Source organism: Megachile rotundata, chromosome 12 (assembly GCF_050947335.1).
Source record: "Megachile rotundata isolate GNS110a chromosome 12, iyMegRotu1, whole genome shotgun sequence".
Lineage (NCBI taxonomy): Eukaryota > Metazoa > Arthropoda > Insecta > Hymenoptera > Megachilidae > Megachile > Megachile rotundata.
In genome coordinates, this window is record NC_134994.1 from 5,303,500 (window position 1) to 5,322,075 (window position 18,576).

The 18,576-nt window shown below is 32.1% G+C and overlaps 3 protein-coding genes across 3 annotated transcripts; all 3 read right to left on the reverse strand.

Moving 5' to 3' along the window:
* Positions 1-877: 877 nt before the first annotated feature.
* Positions 878-6,698, reverse strand: LOC100881044 (chymotrypsin-1-like). Its single transcript, XM_003700833.2, has 5 exons — positions 6,641-6,698; positions 5,953-6,103; positions 4,287-4,539; positions 2,380-2,517; positions 878-1,484 (listed from the first exon to the last, which is right to left on the reverse strand). The coding sequence occupies exons 1-5, from the start codon at positions 6,690-6,692 to the stop codon at positions 1,290-1,292; spliced, it is 789 nt and encodes a 262-aa protein (XP_003700881.1). The 5' UTR covers positions 6,693-6,698; the 3' UTR covers positions 878-1,289.
* A 1,851-nt stretch (positions 6,699-8,549) lies between these two features.
* On the reverse strand, positions 8,550-10,009 carry LOC143265469 (chymotrypsin-1-like). Its single transcript, XM_076537750.1, has 3 exons — positions 9,806-10,009; positions 9,256-9,393; positions 8,550-8,814 (listed from the first exon to the last, which is right to left on the reverse strand). The coding sequence occupies exons 1-3, from the start codon at positions 9,923-9,925 to the stop codon at positions 8,620-8,622; spliced, it is 453 nt and encodes a 150-aa protein (XP_076393865.1). The 5' UTR covers positions 9,926-10,009; the 3' UTR covers positions 8,550-8,619.
* A 4,485-nt stretch (positions 10,010-14,494) lies between these two features.
* Positions 14,495-18,007, reverse strand: LOC100881153 (chymotrypsin-1-like). The gene is made up of 5 exons (XM_003700834.3): positions 17,956-18,007; positions 16,694-16,844; positions 16,058-16,310; positions 14,895-15,032; positions 14,495-14,689 (listed from the first exon to the last, which is right to left on the reverse strand). Exons 1-5 carry the CDS (start codon positions 18,005-18,007, stop codon positions 14,495-14,497), a joined length of 789 nt encoding a protein of 262 aa, XP_003700882.3.
* Positions 18,008-18,576: the final 569 nt, after the last annotated feature.

Sequence of the window (18,576 nt, forward strand, 5' to 3'; positions counted from 1 at the left end):
CCGCGCATGCCACGGAAGAATAATCACGGAAAAACCATATCGCCGTAGACTTTAATGCAAAATTGAATTTGCTCGCGCTTATGTACTTGACTTTTCAACATTTTTGTCCACGTTTTTCTCTTGCACCACTCAACCAACTCAACCGGATGACACGGTTGACTATTTTTGCTCTAGCGTGAAATTTACTCGCTCGCTCAAGATTGTTAGGTTAGGCGCGGAGCGCCTCAATCAAACAGACCTAGTTCTATACATTAATTAATATATTCATTCAAGTAATTTTTATTATTTACAGTATTTAATCCTAGGAAGAGTGTATGTGTATCAATTAATGCATAACTGAAGAAACGAGAGCATCATATCACAGGAAGGGTAGTAGTATTATATGGACATGTATATGGACATTTACCCTCCTATTTTATTTTCAAGAAAATTTAAGATTATTTAAGGGTATATTTCACTTGACTTATCTACCTCGATTTATGCAACTTCGTCTTACATTAAAAAAAAAAAATGAAGATGTCAATTGTGAAATGCTATTGGAAGTTTTTACTCGATTTCACATTGAAAATTTGTGTTTTTTAATTGTACGAATGTATTATAATTTTTTATACTGAGTTATAGTTCACCCTATCTTATATTTGTACAGGGTGTCTCATAACTAGTGTAAGTTCCGAAAAGGGGTTGTAGTTTAACCCCTAGGGGATGTAATCCACAGGTTACGTCCTACGGGTCGCGCTCTGAACAACTTTTCACTTTGCAAAAATAGTTTCGTTTTTGAATTATTAAGTAAAAACACAGATCAATCAGAAAGACAGTATTAGGAATACATATAAATGCAGCAAGTGAAAGAATTGATAAAATGCAGAACATTGCAAAATAGTATATTTTTTATTTCCAAAATATAAATGTACTGAAATTTATATCAGATTACAAGTTTAAAGTAATAATCTTGACATTCTTATTAAATATTATACTAAAAAAAATTATTATAAGAGTATTTTCTATTCTCCATTTTTATGATTAGTTAACCAGTTAAGCGTGGCGACCTTTTGGCAAAACGCGCACCAGTGTGTGTCGCGATATTCAAGTTATGACGAATTACATTTAAAACATATTACAATATACGAATAAAATTTAGTTTTCACCAAAATTACAATTTAAATATCAAATTGTAACAAAATTTTACACATGACGGATATAGTCGTCATGACACAAAATTCTGCCAAATCTTCATGACGGATATAGTCGTCAAACACGCTTAACTGGTTAAGAAAGTATAAGGTTAAAATTTAGGGAACGAAAATGATGTCTTCCGGTTGTGCTGCAATTTCGTCCTTCTGAAGGAGAGTATACTGTTCCTTGATCCAAGTCGTGAATGAGGATACTCTACTGTAGACATCAGGGTAACCAACACCACAAGGCATTCCAAATGATACAATACCAACTTGTAGGTCATTGATAACGAGAGGACTACCGGAGTCACCCTAAAAATGATGAAAGTATAATTACTGTCTTAAATGATAACGAACACATTTTTTTTGCAGAAGGGAATTCGACACCTCTTATTTCTTCGTGGAATTTCAATATTTCCTTCTCACAAAAATACGTGATATTTTTATTATAATGTTATAAGTAATTAGCAGTAAGATAAATTATAAGGAACGACATCGTTAGGAACGAATACTATATTAAATTAGTTAAATTATAACAAGTCTAATTTAATTTAACTAGTTGTCCTAATTTAGTTAAATCAGATCAAGTTCATAGAACGTGAATGTAAACTTATCATAAAACAAAAAGAAAGTCAGATCTCAGGCTTCGCTTAGTCATAATACTTTATACAAATTCTCGTATGTAAACTAAATTTTAAAATGAAATAATTCGTTATAATTACAGTACATTTTAAAAAAACCGCCACAAGTTATAGATCAATGCGGCATCTGGTGATGCTTTTGTGACCTGACAGGTGGCGGGAAACTTCAGTTTTTAAATGTGATTATTTCTATATGTAGTTTATTTATTGATATACAACTTGCTAAATGTGCAGTATGAAAATTGGAATTATTTTTAAACCGAAACTATTAAGTCGAATTGAATTTGCAATTTCTGAAATTCGAATAAAATGTGTGCAATTAATGGCTGTACAGCCACTGGTAGAACTAATAATCTAAGTTTCTATGTAAAAAAGTAAAACATATGTCAAAAGTTGGTATGATAGATGTGAAAGATAAAATTACTTGAAAATAATGTATAAAATAATCAATAATTACGCTAATGACAAATAATGGAGTCTTTTAGAAAAAAAGTACCTCTAGAACCTAATCAACCTAGCATTAAATTGTAATAGAAATTTTATATTATGAACGTAATTATACTTACGTTGCATGCTCCTTCGCCAAATTTGGTGAATGTGCAGATATGAGAACTTTCCACATTATCGTGTGCTCGTTTACACTTTGCTTCGCTTTCAATGAGTAGGGTTATATATTGCAACTTGTCTGGAATAGGTCCTCCAGCCTGAATGAACAAATTCGTATTATATCATCTATTTATCACTTTTACCTTCATTTGTTCACTTAGAGATTAAATTCAGAAACGCACGAAACAGAATTTGACAGAATCATTTTGAGTTAATATTGGGATACGTCGTTACAATTTTATGTATAATTATATTATGTACAGTTGTTAGAAATTTGTATAATCTCGTTTTTAAGTATTTGTACAGTACGTTTTTTCCTAATTAAAATTTTTCTAATTGAAAAATTGGTTGAATAAATATACGAGGTGTGACACAAAAGTAACGAGACTGGGTCTGTAGCTTGAAAAAACAATGGAATTGGCAGCAATTATTTTTGTGGCATCATCCCACATGCCTCCTCTATCCATGTTGCCAATTTCGATTGAATCGTTCATACCATTTGAAAGTATTGCGATATTTAGTGAACACGTGCAATTGCATTTTGCCGGAAAAATGTCTAACGTAAAAACCGAACAGCGAATAAACATCAAGTTTCTTGTAAAATTTGTTGAACTCTTTTTGTAACATGTGATGAGACATGGATTTTTACCTATGACCCAGAAAGTAAGCGCCAGTCGAGGCAGTGGAAGTCTCCAGGATCCCGAAAACCCAAAAAAGCACGCATGTCAAAATCAAAATTCGACATTAATGGAATTGTAATGATTGAGTGATTTCTCAGTAATCAGATTGTTAACTAACGCTATTACATTGAAATACTAAAAAGACTTCGTGAAGAAATTAGGAAAAAAAGGCCACAGTTGTGGAGCGATGGATGGCTGTTGCACCAGGACAATGCACCCGCTCACACGGCACTGGCTGCCAAGCAGTTTCTGACTAGTAAAAATATTACTGTGATGGGGCATCCTCCTTATTCACCTGATTTGGCTCTATGCGACTTTTTTTTATTTCCTAAGGTTAAATTTTGCTTAATGGGAACCTATTTCACTTCAAGCAGAGGTTCAAGCAGAAACGGAGAATCTCCCGAAACGACTTCCAAAAATCTCGTTCCAGAACTGTTACCAGCAATGGCAGCACCGAATGCAAAAGTATATGAATGCTGAAGGGGACTACTTTAAAGGTGATAATGTCACGGAGAACTGATTCTGAAGATACAATGATTTATTGGACTAGTCTCGTTACTTTTGTGTCACACCTCGTAAATATAGATATCTAGAAATCTAGAAGTCTGTAATCTAATTTCTAAAATGTAGAAATCTAAAAAAACTGGAAATTTGGAATTCTAGATATGTAGAAGTGTGGAAATGTAGAAATGTAGAAATGTGGAAATGTAGAAATGTAGAAATGTGGAAATGTAGAAATGTAGAAATGTAGAAATGTAGAAATGTAGAAATGTAGAAATGTAGAAATGTAGAAATGTAGAAATGTAGAAATGTAGAAATGTAGAAATGTAGAAATGTAGAAATGTAGAAATGTAGAAATGTAGAAATGTAGAAATGTAGAAATGTAGAAATGTAGAAATGTAGAAATGTAGAAATGTAGAAATGTAGAAATGTAGAAATGTAGAAATGTAGAAATGTAGAAATCCAGAAATCTAGAAATCCTGAAATCTAGAAATTCAGAAGTCTAAAAATCTAGAAAACCAGGAATTCAAAAATCTAGCAGTCCAGAAATCTATAAATCTAGTAATCTAGTCATTTAAGAATCTAAAAATCCAGACTTCTATCCATTGAAAAACTTGACAATTAAAAAATTTAACAATTTCGCAACTGTATAAATATAGGAATCCCTAATAAAATGTAAAGCTTACTTTAATTCTGCCCCATCCGGATAAAGTACACTCTGATCCTTCGAAAGTATTGTTGCCCGCAGCCAGTGGAATCGGTCGTACTAAATCATTGAATTCAATCTCTTTGTTGACGCGAATTATAGCCACATCGTTTATAAGAAGACTTGAGTCATAGCCGCTATGAGAAACAATTTTCTGCACTCCGTAACTTTCGCCCTTCGAACTCAAAACATTCGTTCCAGCATGGATGGTGACACTCGATTTATCATATATTCTGTCAAACAAACATGTCTGGTGAGATAACGATGCTGATCACAGAGTCTTTTGATATTAATCTTTTCATTACGACACCTTTCAGTAGAAAGGACGAACAATATGATACATTGTACAGTTTGAGAAATACAGAATATATGTATTTAGGTGAATCATGTACCAGTGATTCATTATAAGATGTGTAAATTTGATCGAATCAATCAAAATTATTGACATGCTGATAAAGTACAGATGTCAACCCACGATTTGGCGCATGAGGATCCAAAATTGAATGAAGCTAAGGTGAAGTGAGGTAAGTACAGACTGGTTTTTATAAAGTTGGTATTTAAACGTAAGTACATTCAGTCTGCTATGTATATACTTAATGTTGTCGATATCGAACGCTTTGCATAATTACTACTATTTAATTAATATTAACTAGGACCTTAATTTTCCTTGTACATTTTGATTTTGATAGGAAATTGTTTAAAATGTCAACTACTCTGCACTTTCCTCGAAAATGGGGTAAAAGCGTAACTTGAAGTTAAATGCCTTGAAATTTTATTTCATGTGCAATGAGGCAAGAGCAGAATTATTAACAAATCTGTTATAAAATGCTTTTTACTGCATTATGCAAGTACTCTATACTGCAAACAAGTACTCCTAGCTGAAATATAAAAGGGGATATAATGAAACAAAACAAGGAAACAAACATACTAAATGGAGAAATTTTGCTCATATTGTAATAAAAATAGCCTGTATACGCACTTGCCCCGTTTACGAACTTTCCCCACTTCATCTTATGTCTATCTTCACCGTGAACACTTCGTTATATCTCGGCAAATGAGAATTATAATGGCAATAACAGCTGTTGAATGTAATTCGCACTATGTCACTCTCTTTCGAGACTGTCATTTGCCACTGTCATTGTTTTTGACTTAATTGATGTGTGAGAGTGTCGTAGATTACATAGCTCTATGGCTCACTCTACTGACTCGCTCACCGTTTCAATTGAATGATCGTTTTCACATGTTTTGATTCGCACTTTTTTATCTTCACCATGTTCTCTAAGAAAGTACATTACATGTAAATAAAAAATAACGCCAAGTAGTTTACGCACTGTGGTGCATTTCTTTGCACTAATACGATATTGAAAAAATTTGGAAGTTACATATTTTGTGAATTTTCTAAAAAAGTAAATTATCAAGGTTAAAGTATATGTATCATGTCTTTGGGAAAAATTATAATTTAATCATCAAGAACTTCATTCCAATGTACTCGCGTAAAGAACATTGTCACACATTACAGTGCTACTTATTAACGTAATTCGAGTCGAACTCTGTCGTAAAGAGCAGTGCCAAGTAAAATTCAGCCTTGCCTAACAGGTCAAATAAGTTCTAAACACGGAATTTGTAATGAACTATGCAAAACATACCCCTCGACACAGTGAGCTGCAGTCAGGACGTATCTGGAGCTAATAATGGATCCACCACAGAAATGTCTGTCATATTGTCTCAGGGAGACTTGGTATGGAAACATACCGATTGGTGCATCTGTGCCACCGACAATTTGGGGCTCGGGGAATCCTGTATTAATACAATAATAAATATCACATTTACAGTATTGCGGAAATAAATAAATTAGATATGGAAATCAGATAATCAGATAATCTCTCCGGTAAAATAAGAACCACTTTCATAATTGTCAACAGAAAAAGAATTGTTAAAAAGAAAACACATTTTTTGGGCCATATTGTATTTACAAATGCAATGATACATGTAAATTGCTGTCTTTCGTTAAAAATTTTACCCAAATTGTATTCATGATACTTTATTTTTATTTTCGAGTAATTAAATACTTTGCAATTATTCCATTCTGTCTTTTTCTGTTATGCAACAAAATTTCTGTTTATATCAGCGATAGGTGTACATTTTCAAAGTTTAATAGTTGATTTCACTTATTTTGAGATAACTTAATCATCGTTCAATGATAAAAGAAATGAAATAAAAAAGTATAAGAAGAATTAGTAAATGCTTAATACCAGATAACAATTTCGATTAGACTAAAAATTTATGTTAACAATGTGAAGCTTCGATATATTCTTTAATGTTGTTTTTTCTTACCATACGCGATGGCGAAGACGTACAGTAAAATAGGAACGCTTAGGGCCTGCATGTTGGAAAGAAATGACCAACTAACTAATGAAAACAATATTAATCTCTTTTTATATACGTATCGAAAGCGTAAATGACGTCGAAAAAGATAAAGAAAATATTCGTTGTTTATGTGTAAAAATCATGATTGATAACGTATGATAACCAGTTTTCATTCAAAATATTATTTCTTAAGTATCTATTTTTATGAAATGTTTCCTATCAATTACTCTATTGTAATGTTGATAGATACTCGATTGATACGTAAAAGAGACATTTAACTAATTCATAGAAGCTTATAATATTAAGCTCTGTGATCCTGAGACGTGTATAATATTGCCAACAGAAGACAATATAATTTTTATAATTATATATTCTATGAAATTTGTAGATCTGTTTGATTTTATATGATATACATATACATACATATTATGTAACTGATTTATAAATTGATAATATAAAATGATATATGTCATACATACATATATGATTTATGTTAGAGAAATAGAAATCGGCGAATAGATATGGCAGACCAAGTGCCTTTCATCAGCTCACTTCCTTATCATTAAGGAGTGTTCATTTCCTGCCATAAATGCTGGCAGCAGTCATTGCAGTAAATAGTCAATATTTTGCGTTTCTTACTTTGCTTGTATCCGATCTGTCATTAGAAAAAACAGACAAGTAGGGATAAAAACCATTTTTTTTCAGGATTTTTGAGATTTTCAAAGTGCAAGAATATAGAAATTCAGGGATGCGAAGATTTAAGGATTTAGCAATCCAACGGTTTGGTGGTTTAGCGATTTGGACGTGTAGGAATATGGGAATTTAGAGATATGAGAATTATAGCATCTAGGAATTAGGGAACCTGGGAATTTGGGGATGTAGAGATTTGTAGATGCAGGGATTTTAAGATTCAGTAATTCGGAAACCTGGGTATTTAGGATAAAGATTGGGGACGTAGGGATGTGGAGACGAAGGGATTTGGGGATGTAGTGATTTTAGGATTTAGGGATTTGGGAACCTGAAGATTTAGGGGTACAGAGATTTGTGGATGTAGAGATTTCAGGTTATTAGGATTTGGGGATGTAGAAATATGGCGACGTAGGGATTTGAGGATGTAAGGAATTAAAAATATAGGAATTTGGGGACATAGAGATTTGTGATTGTAGGGATTTGCGATTGTGAGGATTTGGGGATGTAGAAATATGGCGACGTAGGGATTTGAGGATGTACAATTTTGGCGACGTAGGGATTTGGGGATGTAAGGATTTTGAAATATAGGGATTGGGGGACATAGAGATTTGTGAATGTAGGGATTTGCGATTGTGAGGATTTGGGAATGTAGAAATATGGCGACGTAAGCATTTGAGGATGTAAAGTTTTGGGAATGTAGAAACTTGGGAATCTAAAGATTTTGAAATATAGGGATTGGAGGACGTAGAGATTTGTGAATGTATGGATTTCAGGTTGTAAGGATTTGGGAATGTAAGAATATGGCGACGTAGGGACTTGAGGATGTAAGGATTTTGAAATATTGGAATTTAGGGACGTAGGGATTGGTGAATGCAGTGATTTTGGAATTTAGGGATTTGGGGACGCAGAAATATGACAACGTAGGGACTTGACTCTAACAATCGCAATCAATAACTTATGACTCAGAAATATAAGTGTCGCAGTTAAAAAGAATTGATCACATTAATACGCAAAACATTATTTCAGTATTGTCGAAACAAAAGCATAGAATAAATGAAATCAGGTTGCGACGTCCACAGTGTCGAACAATGGTTTGTCACTTAGCAACCAGCAATCGGTGAATCATATGCTTTGTGTTCAACAAATATATATTTCATTCTTGAAGCGCAAATAAATTAGTTTTATTTATACTTCCGGATTCTTTATGATTACATTTCATGACCGATTAAAAAAGTATTAAATTACAATCGTTATTTTTAGGCAATATAAATGGCGTCTTTTGGTTGTGGTACAGTTTCGCTCATCTGAAGGTAAGTTTGCTGTTCCTTGATCCAGGACGTGAAACAAGATACTCTAGTATACACATCAGGGATACCAACAGCACAAGGCATTCCAAAGGATACAATGCCAACTTGCACGCCATTGACAACGAGAGGGCCACCAGAGTCACCCTGTAAATGGCGAAAATATTATTATTGCGTTATAAGATAACAATGCATGATTACTATAATGTTATAAGGAATTGTAATGCAGTAGGATAATTTATAATAAACGATTTTATAAGGAAGCGGTCAAATAACCCTTTGCGCTCAAGAAGCGCCTCTCAGGCGCCATTCGGTTAAATGCAATTATTTGAAATAAGCATTATTTAATTAATTCTATAATAGTGCTCATGTGATGTATAAACATAGCGAAATAGACAATATTGGAATTTATTAGTAGAGAAATAATAATCTCAAAAGAATTCATTTAACATTTTAATTAATATTTTTAAGTTGCAGCTTGTAGACAATAAAATTATCTTCGAGTGCAAAGAGATAAATAGACTCTTTTGTTAAATTAGAATACGATCATGCAGCGTAAATGTATATTCGTCAGGTAATTGCACTTACATTGCACGCTCCTTCGCCTTTTTTGGTATAAGTGCAGATATGACTGCTTCCCACCTTCTTATCTGATGCTTTACATTTCTCTTGGGTTTCAATGCGTAGATGTATATATTGCAGTATGTCTGGATCAGGTCCCCAAAACTGTATGGATAAATTAATATTACGTCATCTATCATTATTATCTTAATTAATTATACAATGTTAGGCAAATCAAACATAAAATTATTTTAACAAAGTATGTTAAAAATTTACAAATCTAAAAACTTAGAAACTTGATAACCTTAATAATTCAAGATCTAGAAATTTGCAAATCTAGAAATCTAGAAATCTAGAAATCTAGAAATCTAGAAATCTAGAAATCTAGAAATCTAGAAATCTAGAAATATAGAAATATAGAAATCTAGAAATCTAGAAATATAGAAATCAACAAATCTAGTAACCTATTCACTTAGGAATCTAAAAATCCAGAACCCCATGAATCGAAAAATTTGGACATTTCAAATTTTAACAATCTGGCAAGTTTGCAAATTTAGAAATAAAACATGAAACTTACTTCAGTAGATCCCCATCCAGTCAAAATACATTCTGATCCTTCGTAAGTATTGTTGCCTGCCGCCAGTGGAATCGGTCGCACTAAATCATTGAAGACAAACTCTCTGTCGACTCGAATCATGGCTATATCGTTGAGAGCATATTTCGGGCTAAAATTGGCATGCAAGACAATTTTCTCCGCCCGGTAAGTGTCGCCCTTAGAACTCAAAAGGTTCGTTCCAGCGTGGACGGTGACGTTCGATGGATCATAATAACTGTCCAACAAACGTATTTCTTTATAAAACGATACTTTAAAAATGTTTTACTTCTAAAAGAATATAGTATATATTTTTCACATGATTAACCTAAATAACACGAAAGTACAAAGAGTACAAAAATTGTGTTCTATACCACGAAGATAATCCAAGATTTTGGTAATCGTTAACAGTATTTTGGTAATTATTTTGTTTCATCAATGAACTGTCGGTTATGAAAACAATATATAAGTATACATTAACAGGATTGGAATAGCTTGTCTAATGTAGTTGTATGAAGTAGAGGGTTCTTTATAAGAAATAGAAAAATAATTATTGCCGGGTTATGTCGGTATCGGGAGTTTGGATTTCGGTATTTTTGGTTCGTCGGAGTTTCAGATTGACTGGATTCTGGTTGACGGACTTATGAGAATCGGAATTTTGGCTGTCGGGATTATGGGAGTTACTCATGTAAAACATACTCATCGACACAGTGAGCTGCAGTCAGGACATATCTGGAACTGATGATGGAGCCACCACAGAAATGGACTCCACCATCCCTCAGAGAGACCTGATATGGGAACATCCCGACTGGTGCATCTTTGCCACCAACAATTTGGGACTCAGGGAATCCTGCAATAATACAATCACAATTATAACCTCTACGGTATTGCAGAAGAAAAGTAATAATCTATTTTATAGAAATGAGATACATTGAACCTTTTTGTAATAATAATAATTATTGATCGGAAAACGTGAATGGTTAAAAGACAAGCACATTTTTGAGATCACACTTTATTCCCAAATTCAACATTGTACGTTGTTTGTGGACCACAATTTGTAGACCATAAATTTTTATTAAAAAATTGCACCCCAATTCTATTTTTTAATACTTATTTAGAATATTGCAATAATTAATTATTTTTGAACCTCTTCAATCTGCATATATTCTGTTACAAGAATTACTTGATTTGTCTAAAGAGACACATATACTAAAGTTTACAAAGATATTGAAAGTGTGAATTGCAACGTCATTATTACACTTATATGAAAAGTATGACTCTCAAAACATGAGATTCTATTCAGTTGCTTATCATTTTACCCTGACATTTATTGTTTACTTGAAATTAGATAAACGTTTCGCCTTGTTCTATTAAATCACTGCGTAAGCGTTTGACAAAATGGTTGCCATATTTAATTTAAAGTGAAATCCACCAAAATGAAATGAAATTTAATCTAATTGAGATTAAATCTATTTGAGATCAAATTTAATCTATTGGGTATATTATTTATTGAATTAAATTTAATCATTATTAAGTTTAATTTCATGAAATCCCTAATTTAAGAGATAGTATGTGAAAATTAGAATGTTTACTTTAAAGCTTGAATATATTTTGTTTTAATTTTTCTTACCATATGCGATGGTAAAAATACAAAAGAGAAGAGAGACGCTTACAGCCCGCATGTTGCAAACAAATATCCAACTGATTGATGAAAACTGTACTGACTTCTTTATATACGTATCGAAAGCGCAAATCATATCGATAAAGACAAACAAAATATTCTACATTTTATTTGTGGAAATCTTAATCGATAACGTGCTACAATACTTTGATTTTTAATTAAAAATACTATCTTTTAAGTGTTGATTTCTATGAAATGTCCCCTATCGGTCGTGTTATTTTGACATTGATGGGTACCGACGTCAACGAACGAGTTGGCGCGTGAAAACCAGGTGTCCCAGATGACTAGAGAAGATGATGCTTGTATCTAGGGGAGAGACCAGTACGACATAACCTAAAGCGGACCTATCTTTAAAAAATCGTCAGAGTTTTTTTGCTCAAGGACAATCAAATCTTTTGACGAATTCGGTTAAAATGAATCTATATTTAAATGTTTTCAAAACATAAGCAGTAGAAATGAGGGCGGTATTGTTAAGAACAAAAAAGATGAGCGGTCTGCACTTTCTCACTATAACCAGGGTACAGATCAAACGGAGGTTCAGATGAAGTTGAAATTTTTTGTGGTGGTGTTTCAAATCAGTAGCTCTCGGCCTAACCTCAATCCTGATTTTATCATTCAACTCAATGGTATATAAAAAATATCAAAGTGGCACAACCCATAACCACACAAATTTTTTCCAGCATAGTATTTTTTTTCTCCAAAATCAGATTTTTTTATGGAATGTTTGAGGTTAGGCCGAGAGCTAATGATTTGTAGGTTTGTTACGATAAATAGTAATTTCATTTGAGTAGAAAGAAATGTATACCAAAGTTTACGAAATCGCAATTCCAGAATGCATTTATATTATTACACTTGTAAGAAAAGTATGGTTCTCAGAACATTAGTACCTATTTAATCATTTATCCTTCTTCTGTGACATTTATTATTTCGTTGATATTAGATAAAGAATTTGACTTGTTCTGGTAAATTATTCTTATAAACGTTTGACAAAATGGTCGTCATGTAACGTCACTGTATTTAATGAAATCGGAGATTTAAAAAGATGCACGTGAAAATGATTGGCAGCACTGTTATATTAGTAATGCATAGTAATATTATAAACCACTTTTAATGTAACATTTATCAAATTTCAGATATATTCATTTAACTTAAAAATCGGTTAAACTTGCAAATTTAAACATTTTTCCTTTAAAAATTGAAGACTTGAATAGTATTTCACTTGTAAACACAGAAATCAGAGAACAACGTGTAGTACGAGTCGAGTTTCTTTTAAACTCGCGATAGTCACTTTAAAAATTTGATGTCTCATTCCAACTATTTAACTTGATTGGTTTTTAATGAAAGAAGAATCAAGACAAAAAGAATAAAAGGAATTATTCCATTAATTGACACTAAGCAATTGAAAGGTTTACTTTGTATATATAAACCTTGAATATATTTTTTTTAATTTTTCTTACCATATGCGATGGTAAAGAGACAAAGTAGAAGAGACACTCACAGCCTGCATGTTGATAAAAAATAGTCAACTAACTCATGAAGTAAGTACTGATCTCTTTATATACGTATCAAAAGCGTAAGTCGCATCGATAAAAACGAATAAAATATTGTATGTTTTATTTGTAGAAATCTTAATTGATAACAATACTTCGATATTCAATCAAGAATACTATCTTTAAAGTGGTGACCTTTATAATGTTTCCTATCGGTTATTTTGCTTTGATATTGATAGATACTTAACTGTCAAGTAAAGGGATATTTGATTAATTCGTAGAAGTTTATATTTGTTCATTTGTATGATCCTGATAGTGCAGAATACAAGTATACAATACAATTCATAATGGTTATTATTATATAGTATACAAAATTTATAGATTTAATAACATATACAAAGAGATATTCAATTATGCATTTTAAATGAAATTTGCGTACGCTGCTGAGAAAAAAACTGATTCTGTGTAAATCTTAACTAAATAAGAAGATTATGAAGCCATCAATGAAATGTGTGATAGAAGTCAATTTTTATTTTCGTGCCTGCACCACTCTGTCATAGTTCCAATTCGAATTACTAATACGATCTGTTTTCAAGATTCATAGTATTTAATTCTAGGAAGAGCGTATGTGTATCAATTAACAGAAGATTATGAAGCCATCAATGAAATACGTGATGGAAGTCAATCTTTATTTTTGCACCTGTACCACTCTGTCATAGTTTCACTTCGAATTATAACGTGTAATTCTAGATTTACAGTATGTATTTAATCCTAGGAATAGTGTATGTGTATCAATTAATGCATAACTGAAGAAACGAGAGCATCATATCACAGCAAAGGTACATTAAGTAGTACTATATGGACATTTAGTCTCCTATTCCATTTGCAAAAAAATTTAGGGTTATTTAAGGGTATATTTCATTTGACTTATCTACCTCGATTTATGCAACTTCGTCTTACATTAAAAAAAAAAAATGAAGATGTCAATTGTGAAATTCTATTGGAAGTTTTCATTCGATTTGACATTGAAAATTTGTGTTTTTTAATCGTACGAATCTATTATAATTTTTTATACTGAATTATAGCTCACCTTGTCTTATATTTATACTGGGTGTCTCATAACTAGTGTTAGTTCTGAAAAGGGGATGTAGTTTAACCCTTAGGGGATGTAACCCATAGGTTACGTCCTACAGGTCGCGCTCTGAACAACTTTCCACTTTGCAAAAATAGTTTCGTTTTTGAATTATTAAGTAAAAACACAGACTAATCAGAAAGACGGTATTAGGAATATAAATGTAGTAAGTGGAAGAATTGACGAAATGCAGAACATTGCAAAATAGCATATCTTTTCTTTCCAAAGTATAAATGTACTCAAATTTATATCACATTACAAGTTTAAAGTAATAAACTTGACATTCAATATTATACTGAAAAAATTATCATAACAGTATTTTCTATTGTCAATTTTGATGATTAGTTAAGAAAGTATGAGGTTAAAGCCATTTAGAGGACAAAAATGATGTCTTCTGGTTGTGCTGCAATTTCGTCCTTCTGGAGGAGAGTATACTGTTCCTTGATCCAGGACGCGAAACAAGACACTCTAGTGAACACATCAGGGTAACCAACAGCACAAGGCATTCCAAATGATACAATGCCAACTTGCACGCCATTGACAACGAGAGGGCTACCAGAGTCACCCTGAAAAGGAAGAAAATATTATTATTGTGTTATAAGATAAAAAATGCATGATTACTATAATGTTATAAAGCATTGTAATACAGTAGGAATATTTATAATGAATGATTTCATTAGAAAGGGGTCCAAGAATTGATAAAGTCTTTTGTTAAATTAGAACACGATCATGGAACGTGAATGTAAATTGCTAATTGGTAATTGCACTTACACTGCATGCTCCTTCGCCGTATTTGGTGTAAGTGCAGATATGAGTACCGTCCACATTATTGTGTGCTTCTTTACACTTCGCTTGGGTTACAATGCGTAGATTTATATATTGCAGTTTGTCTGGAGTAGGTCCCCAAACCTGTATGGATAAATTGATATTACGTCATTTATCATTATTATCTTAATTAATTATACTGTATCACAATGTTAAGCGAATCAAACTTAAAATTATTTTAACATAATATATTAAAAATTTATAAATCTAAAAACTTAGAAACTTGATAACCTTAACAATTGAAGATCTATAAATTTTCATGTCCAATAATTTTAAAATTCAGAAGCTCAAAAAATTGGATATTAAGAAAGTCAAAATTTGAAAATTTTTTAATTTACGTTAGGTTAGGAAAATTGCGAAAATTATATGGTTAAATATCTACAAATCTAGTAATCCAGAAATCTAGATATACAGGGTGTCTCACAGAGTAGGTCTCTGAAATGGGGGGTAGCTGACGTGATTCTGAATAAGATTTCCCTTTGCCAAAACGAAATTTGAAGCTTTATTTTTGAATTATTAAGGAAAAACACGGATCAATCAGAGCACGGGGATTACGCGCTAGGTTCGAAGCTGTCACTCTCGCGTCTGGGGCACGTAAATCTCGCGCTATGATTGGTCTGCGTTTTTCCTTAATAATTCACAACCGAAGCTTTGAACCCCATTTTTTGAAAGGGAAATCTCATTCAAAGTCACGTCAGTTACCTCCCATTTCAGGGACTTACATTAGTTATGAGAGACCCTGAAATTTAGTAATCTAAAACTTTTTTAATCTAGAATCTAAAAATCTAGAAATCTAGAAATCTAGAAATCTAGAAATCTAGAAATCTAGAAATCTAGAAATCTAGAAATCTAGAAATCTAGAAATCTAGAAATCTAGAAATCTAGAAATCTAGAAATCTAGAAATCTAGAAATCTAGAAATCTAGAAATCTAGAAAACTAGAAATCCAGAAATCTAGAAACCTAGAAATATAGAAATCAACAAATCTAATAATCCGATCACTTAGGAATCTAAAAATCCTAACTATATGAATCGACTTTGGACATTAAAAATTTTTTAAATCTGGTAAGTTTGCAAACATAGAAATCATTAATAAAACATGAAACTTACTTTAGTATCACCCCATCCAGACAAAACACATTCTGATCCTTCATAAGTATTATTCCCTGCTGCCAATGGAATCGGTCGTACTAAATCATTGAAGACAATCTCTCTGTCGACGCGAATCATAGCTATATCGTAGAGAGCGCTTTTCGTGCCAAATTTTTCATTAAAGGCAAATTTCTCCACTCGGTAAGTGTCGCCCTTAGAACTCAAAAGGTTCGTTCCAACGTGAACGGTGACGTTCGATGGATCATCATAACTGTTAAACAAATGTGTTTCTTTATAAAACAATCCTGATCATTAAGTTCTTGGGTATTATCGTTGCGTTCATTTTGATATTATAATATTATTTTAGCCATTGTGTTGTTTCATCAATCAACTGTCGCTTATGAAAACAATATACCTGTATAAGTACATATTAACAGGATTGAAATAGTTTGCTTAATTTAGTTATTTGAAGTAGAGTGTTCTTCATAAGAAATAGAAGAAGGAATTATTGCCGCGTTATGTGGGTATCGGGAATTTGGATTTCAGTATTTTTGGTTCGTCGGGATTTCAGACTGACTGGATTTTGGTTGACGGACTTATGAGAGTCAGAATTTTGACTGTCGGGATTATGGGAGCTACTCACGCAAAACATACTCATCGACACAGTGAGCTGCAGTCAGAACATATCTGGAACTGATGATGGAACCACCACAGAAATGGTCTCCATCTTCCCTCAGAGAGACCTGATATGGAAACATCCCGACTGGTGCATCTCTGCCACCGACAATTTGGGACTCAGGGTATCCTGCAATAATACAATCACAATTATAACCTCTATGGTAATGCAGAAGAAAAGGAATTATCTATTTTATAGAAATGAGATACATTGAACCTTTTTGTAATAATAATAATTATTGATCGGAAAACGTGAATGGTTAAAAGACAAGCACATTTTTGAGATCACAGTTTATTCCCAAATTCAACATTGTACGTTATTTGTGGACCACAATTTGTAGACCATAAATTTTTATTAAAAAATTGCACCCCAATTCTATTTTTTAATACTTATTTAGAATATTACTATAATTAATTATTTTTAAACCTTTTCAATTTGCATATATTCTGTTACAAGAATTACTTGATTTGTCTAAAAAGCCACATGTACCAAAGTTTACGAAGATATTGGAAGTGTGAACTGCAACGTCATCATTACACTTATAAGAAAAGTATGACTCTCAAAACATGAGATTCTATTCAGTTGCTTATCATTTTACATTTATTGTTTACTTGAAATTAGATGAAAGTTTCGCCTTGTTCTATTAAATCATTGCGTAAGCGCTTGACAGAATGGTTGCTATATTTAATTTAAAGTAAAATCCACCAAATTTAATGAAATTGAATTTAACTTAATCATTGGGAATGTTAATTATTAAATTTAATTTAATGAAATCCAGAATTTAAGAGATACGACGTGAAAATGATTGGCAACACTGTTAAATTAATAGTGCATAGTAGTATTATACACGTAGTAGGATCACGTTTACGATGACATTCAACATGTTTCAAATATATTTATTAAACTTAAAAATTTAAGAACGCTAGAGTTTAATAAATATAAACTTCTTGAGTTTACAAGAAATTTTCAAATTCAAAAATTGCAATCACGAATAACATTTTACGTACAACCACAAGAATCAAGTAACAATATGTAGTACAGAACAAGTTTCTTTTTAAACCAATGATAGGTGTTCACTTTCAAAATTTGTTAATTCACTCCACTTGTTTAACTTGATTGTCCTTCAATGATAAAAGAAATGAAATAAAAAAGTAAGTAAAAACTAGTAGATCTTTAACACCAGACAATTAGAATTTTTACTTTAAAGCTGGAATATATTATTTTTTTAAATTTTTCTTACCATATACGATGGTAAAAATGCAAAAGAGATGAGAGACGCTCACAGCCTGCATGTTGCAATAAAATATCCAACTAACTGATGAAAACTGTACTGACTTCTTTATATACGTATCGAGAGCGCAAATCATACCGATAAAGACAAACAAAATATTCTACATTTTATTTGTGGAAATCTTAATCGATAACGTGCAACAATACTTCGATTTTTAATTAAAAATACTATCTTTTAAGTGCCGATTTCTATGAAATGTTCCCTATCGGTTGTGTTATTTTGACATTGATAGGTACCGATGTCAACCCACGAGTTGGCGCGTGAAGACCAGGTGTCCCAAATGACTAGAGGAGATGATGCTCATATCTTTAACGAAGTAAAAGCACACCTAAGATTTTACGCATTTTTTTTCAAGTGCAAATATTTTTTTATTAAAACACTGTAAAAATGTTAAATAAAGATTAACTATTATAATGACAAGAAAAAAGGGCACATTATGAAATTGAAAATAGTGATAATGACTTTTATCTTGAAGTTGTCGATAATTTGGATGCGAAATAATGATTTTTTTTTTTGAGGACATACGTAGCAGTAATCATACTTGCGATATAATTTCATTTTTTTAATTAA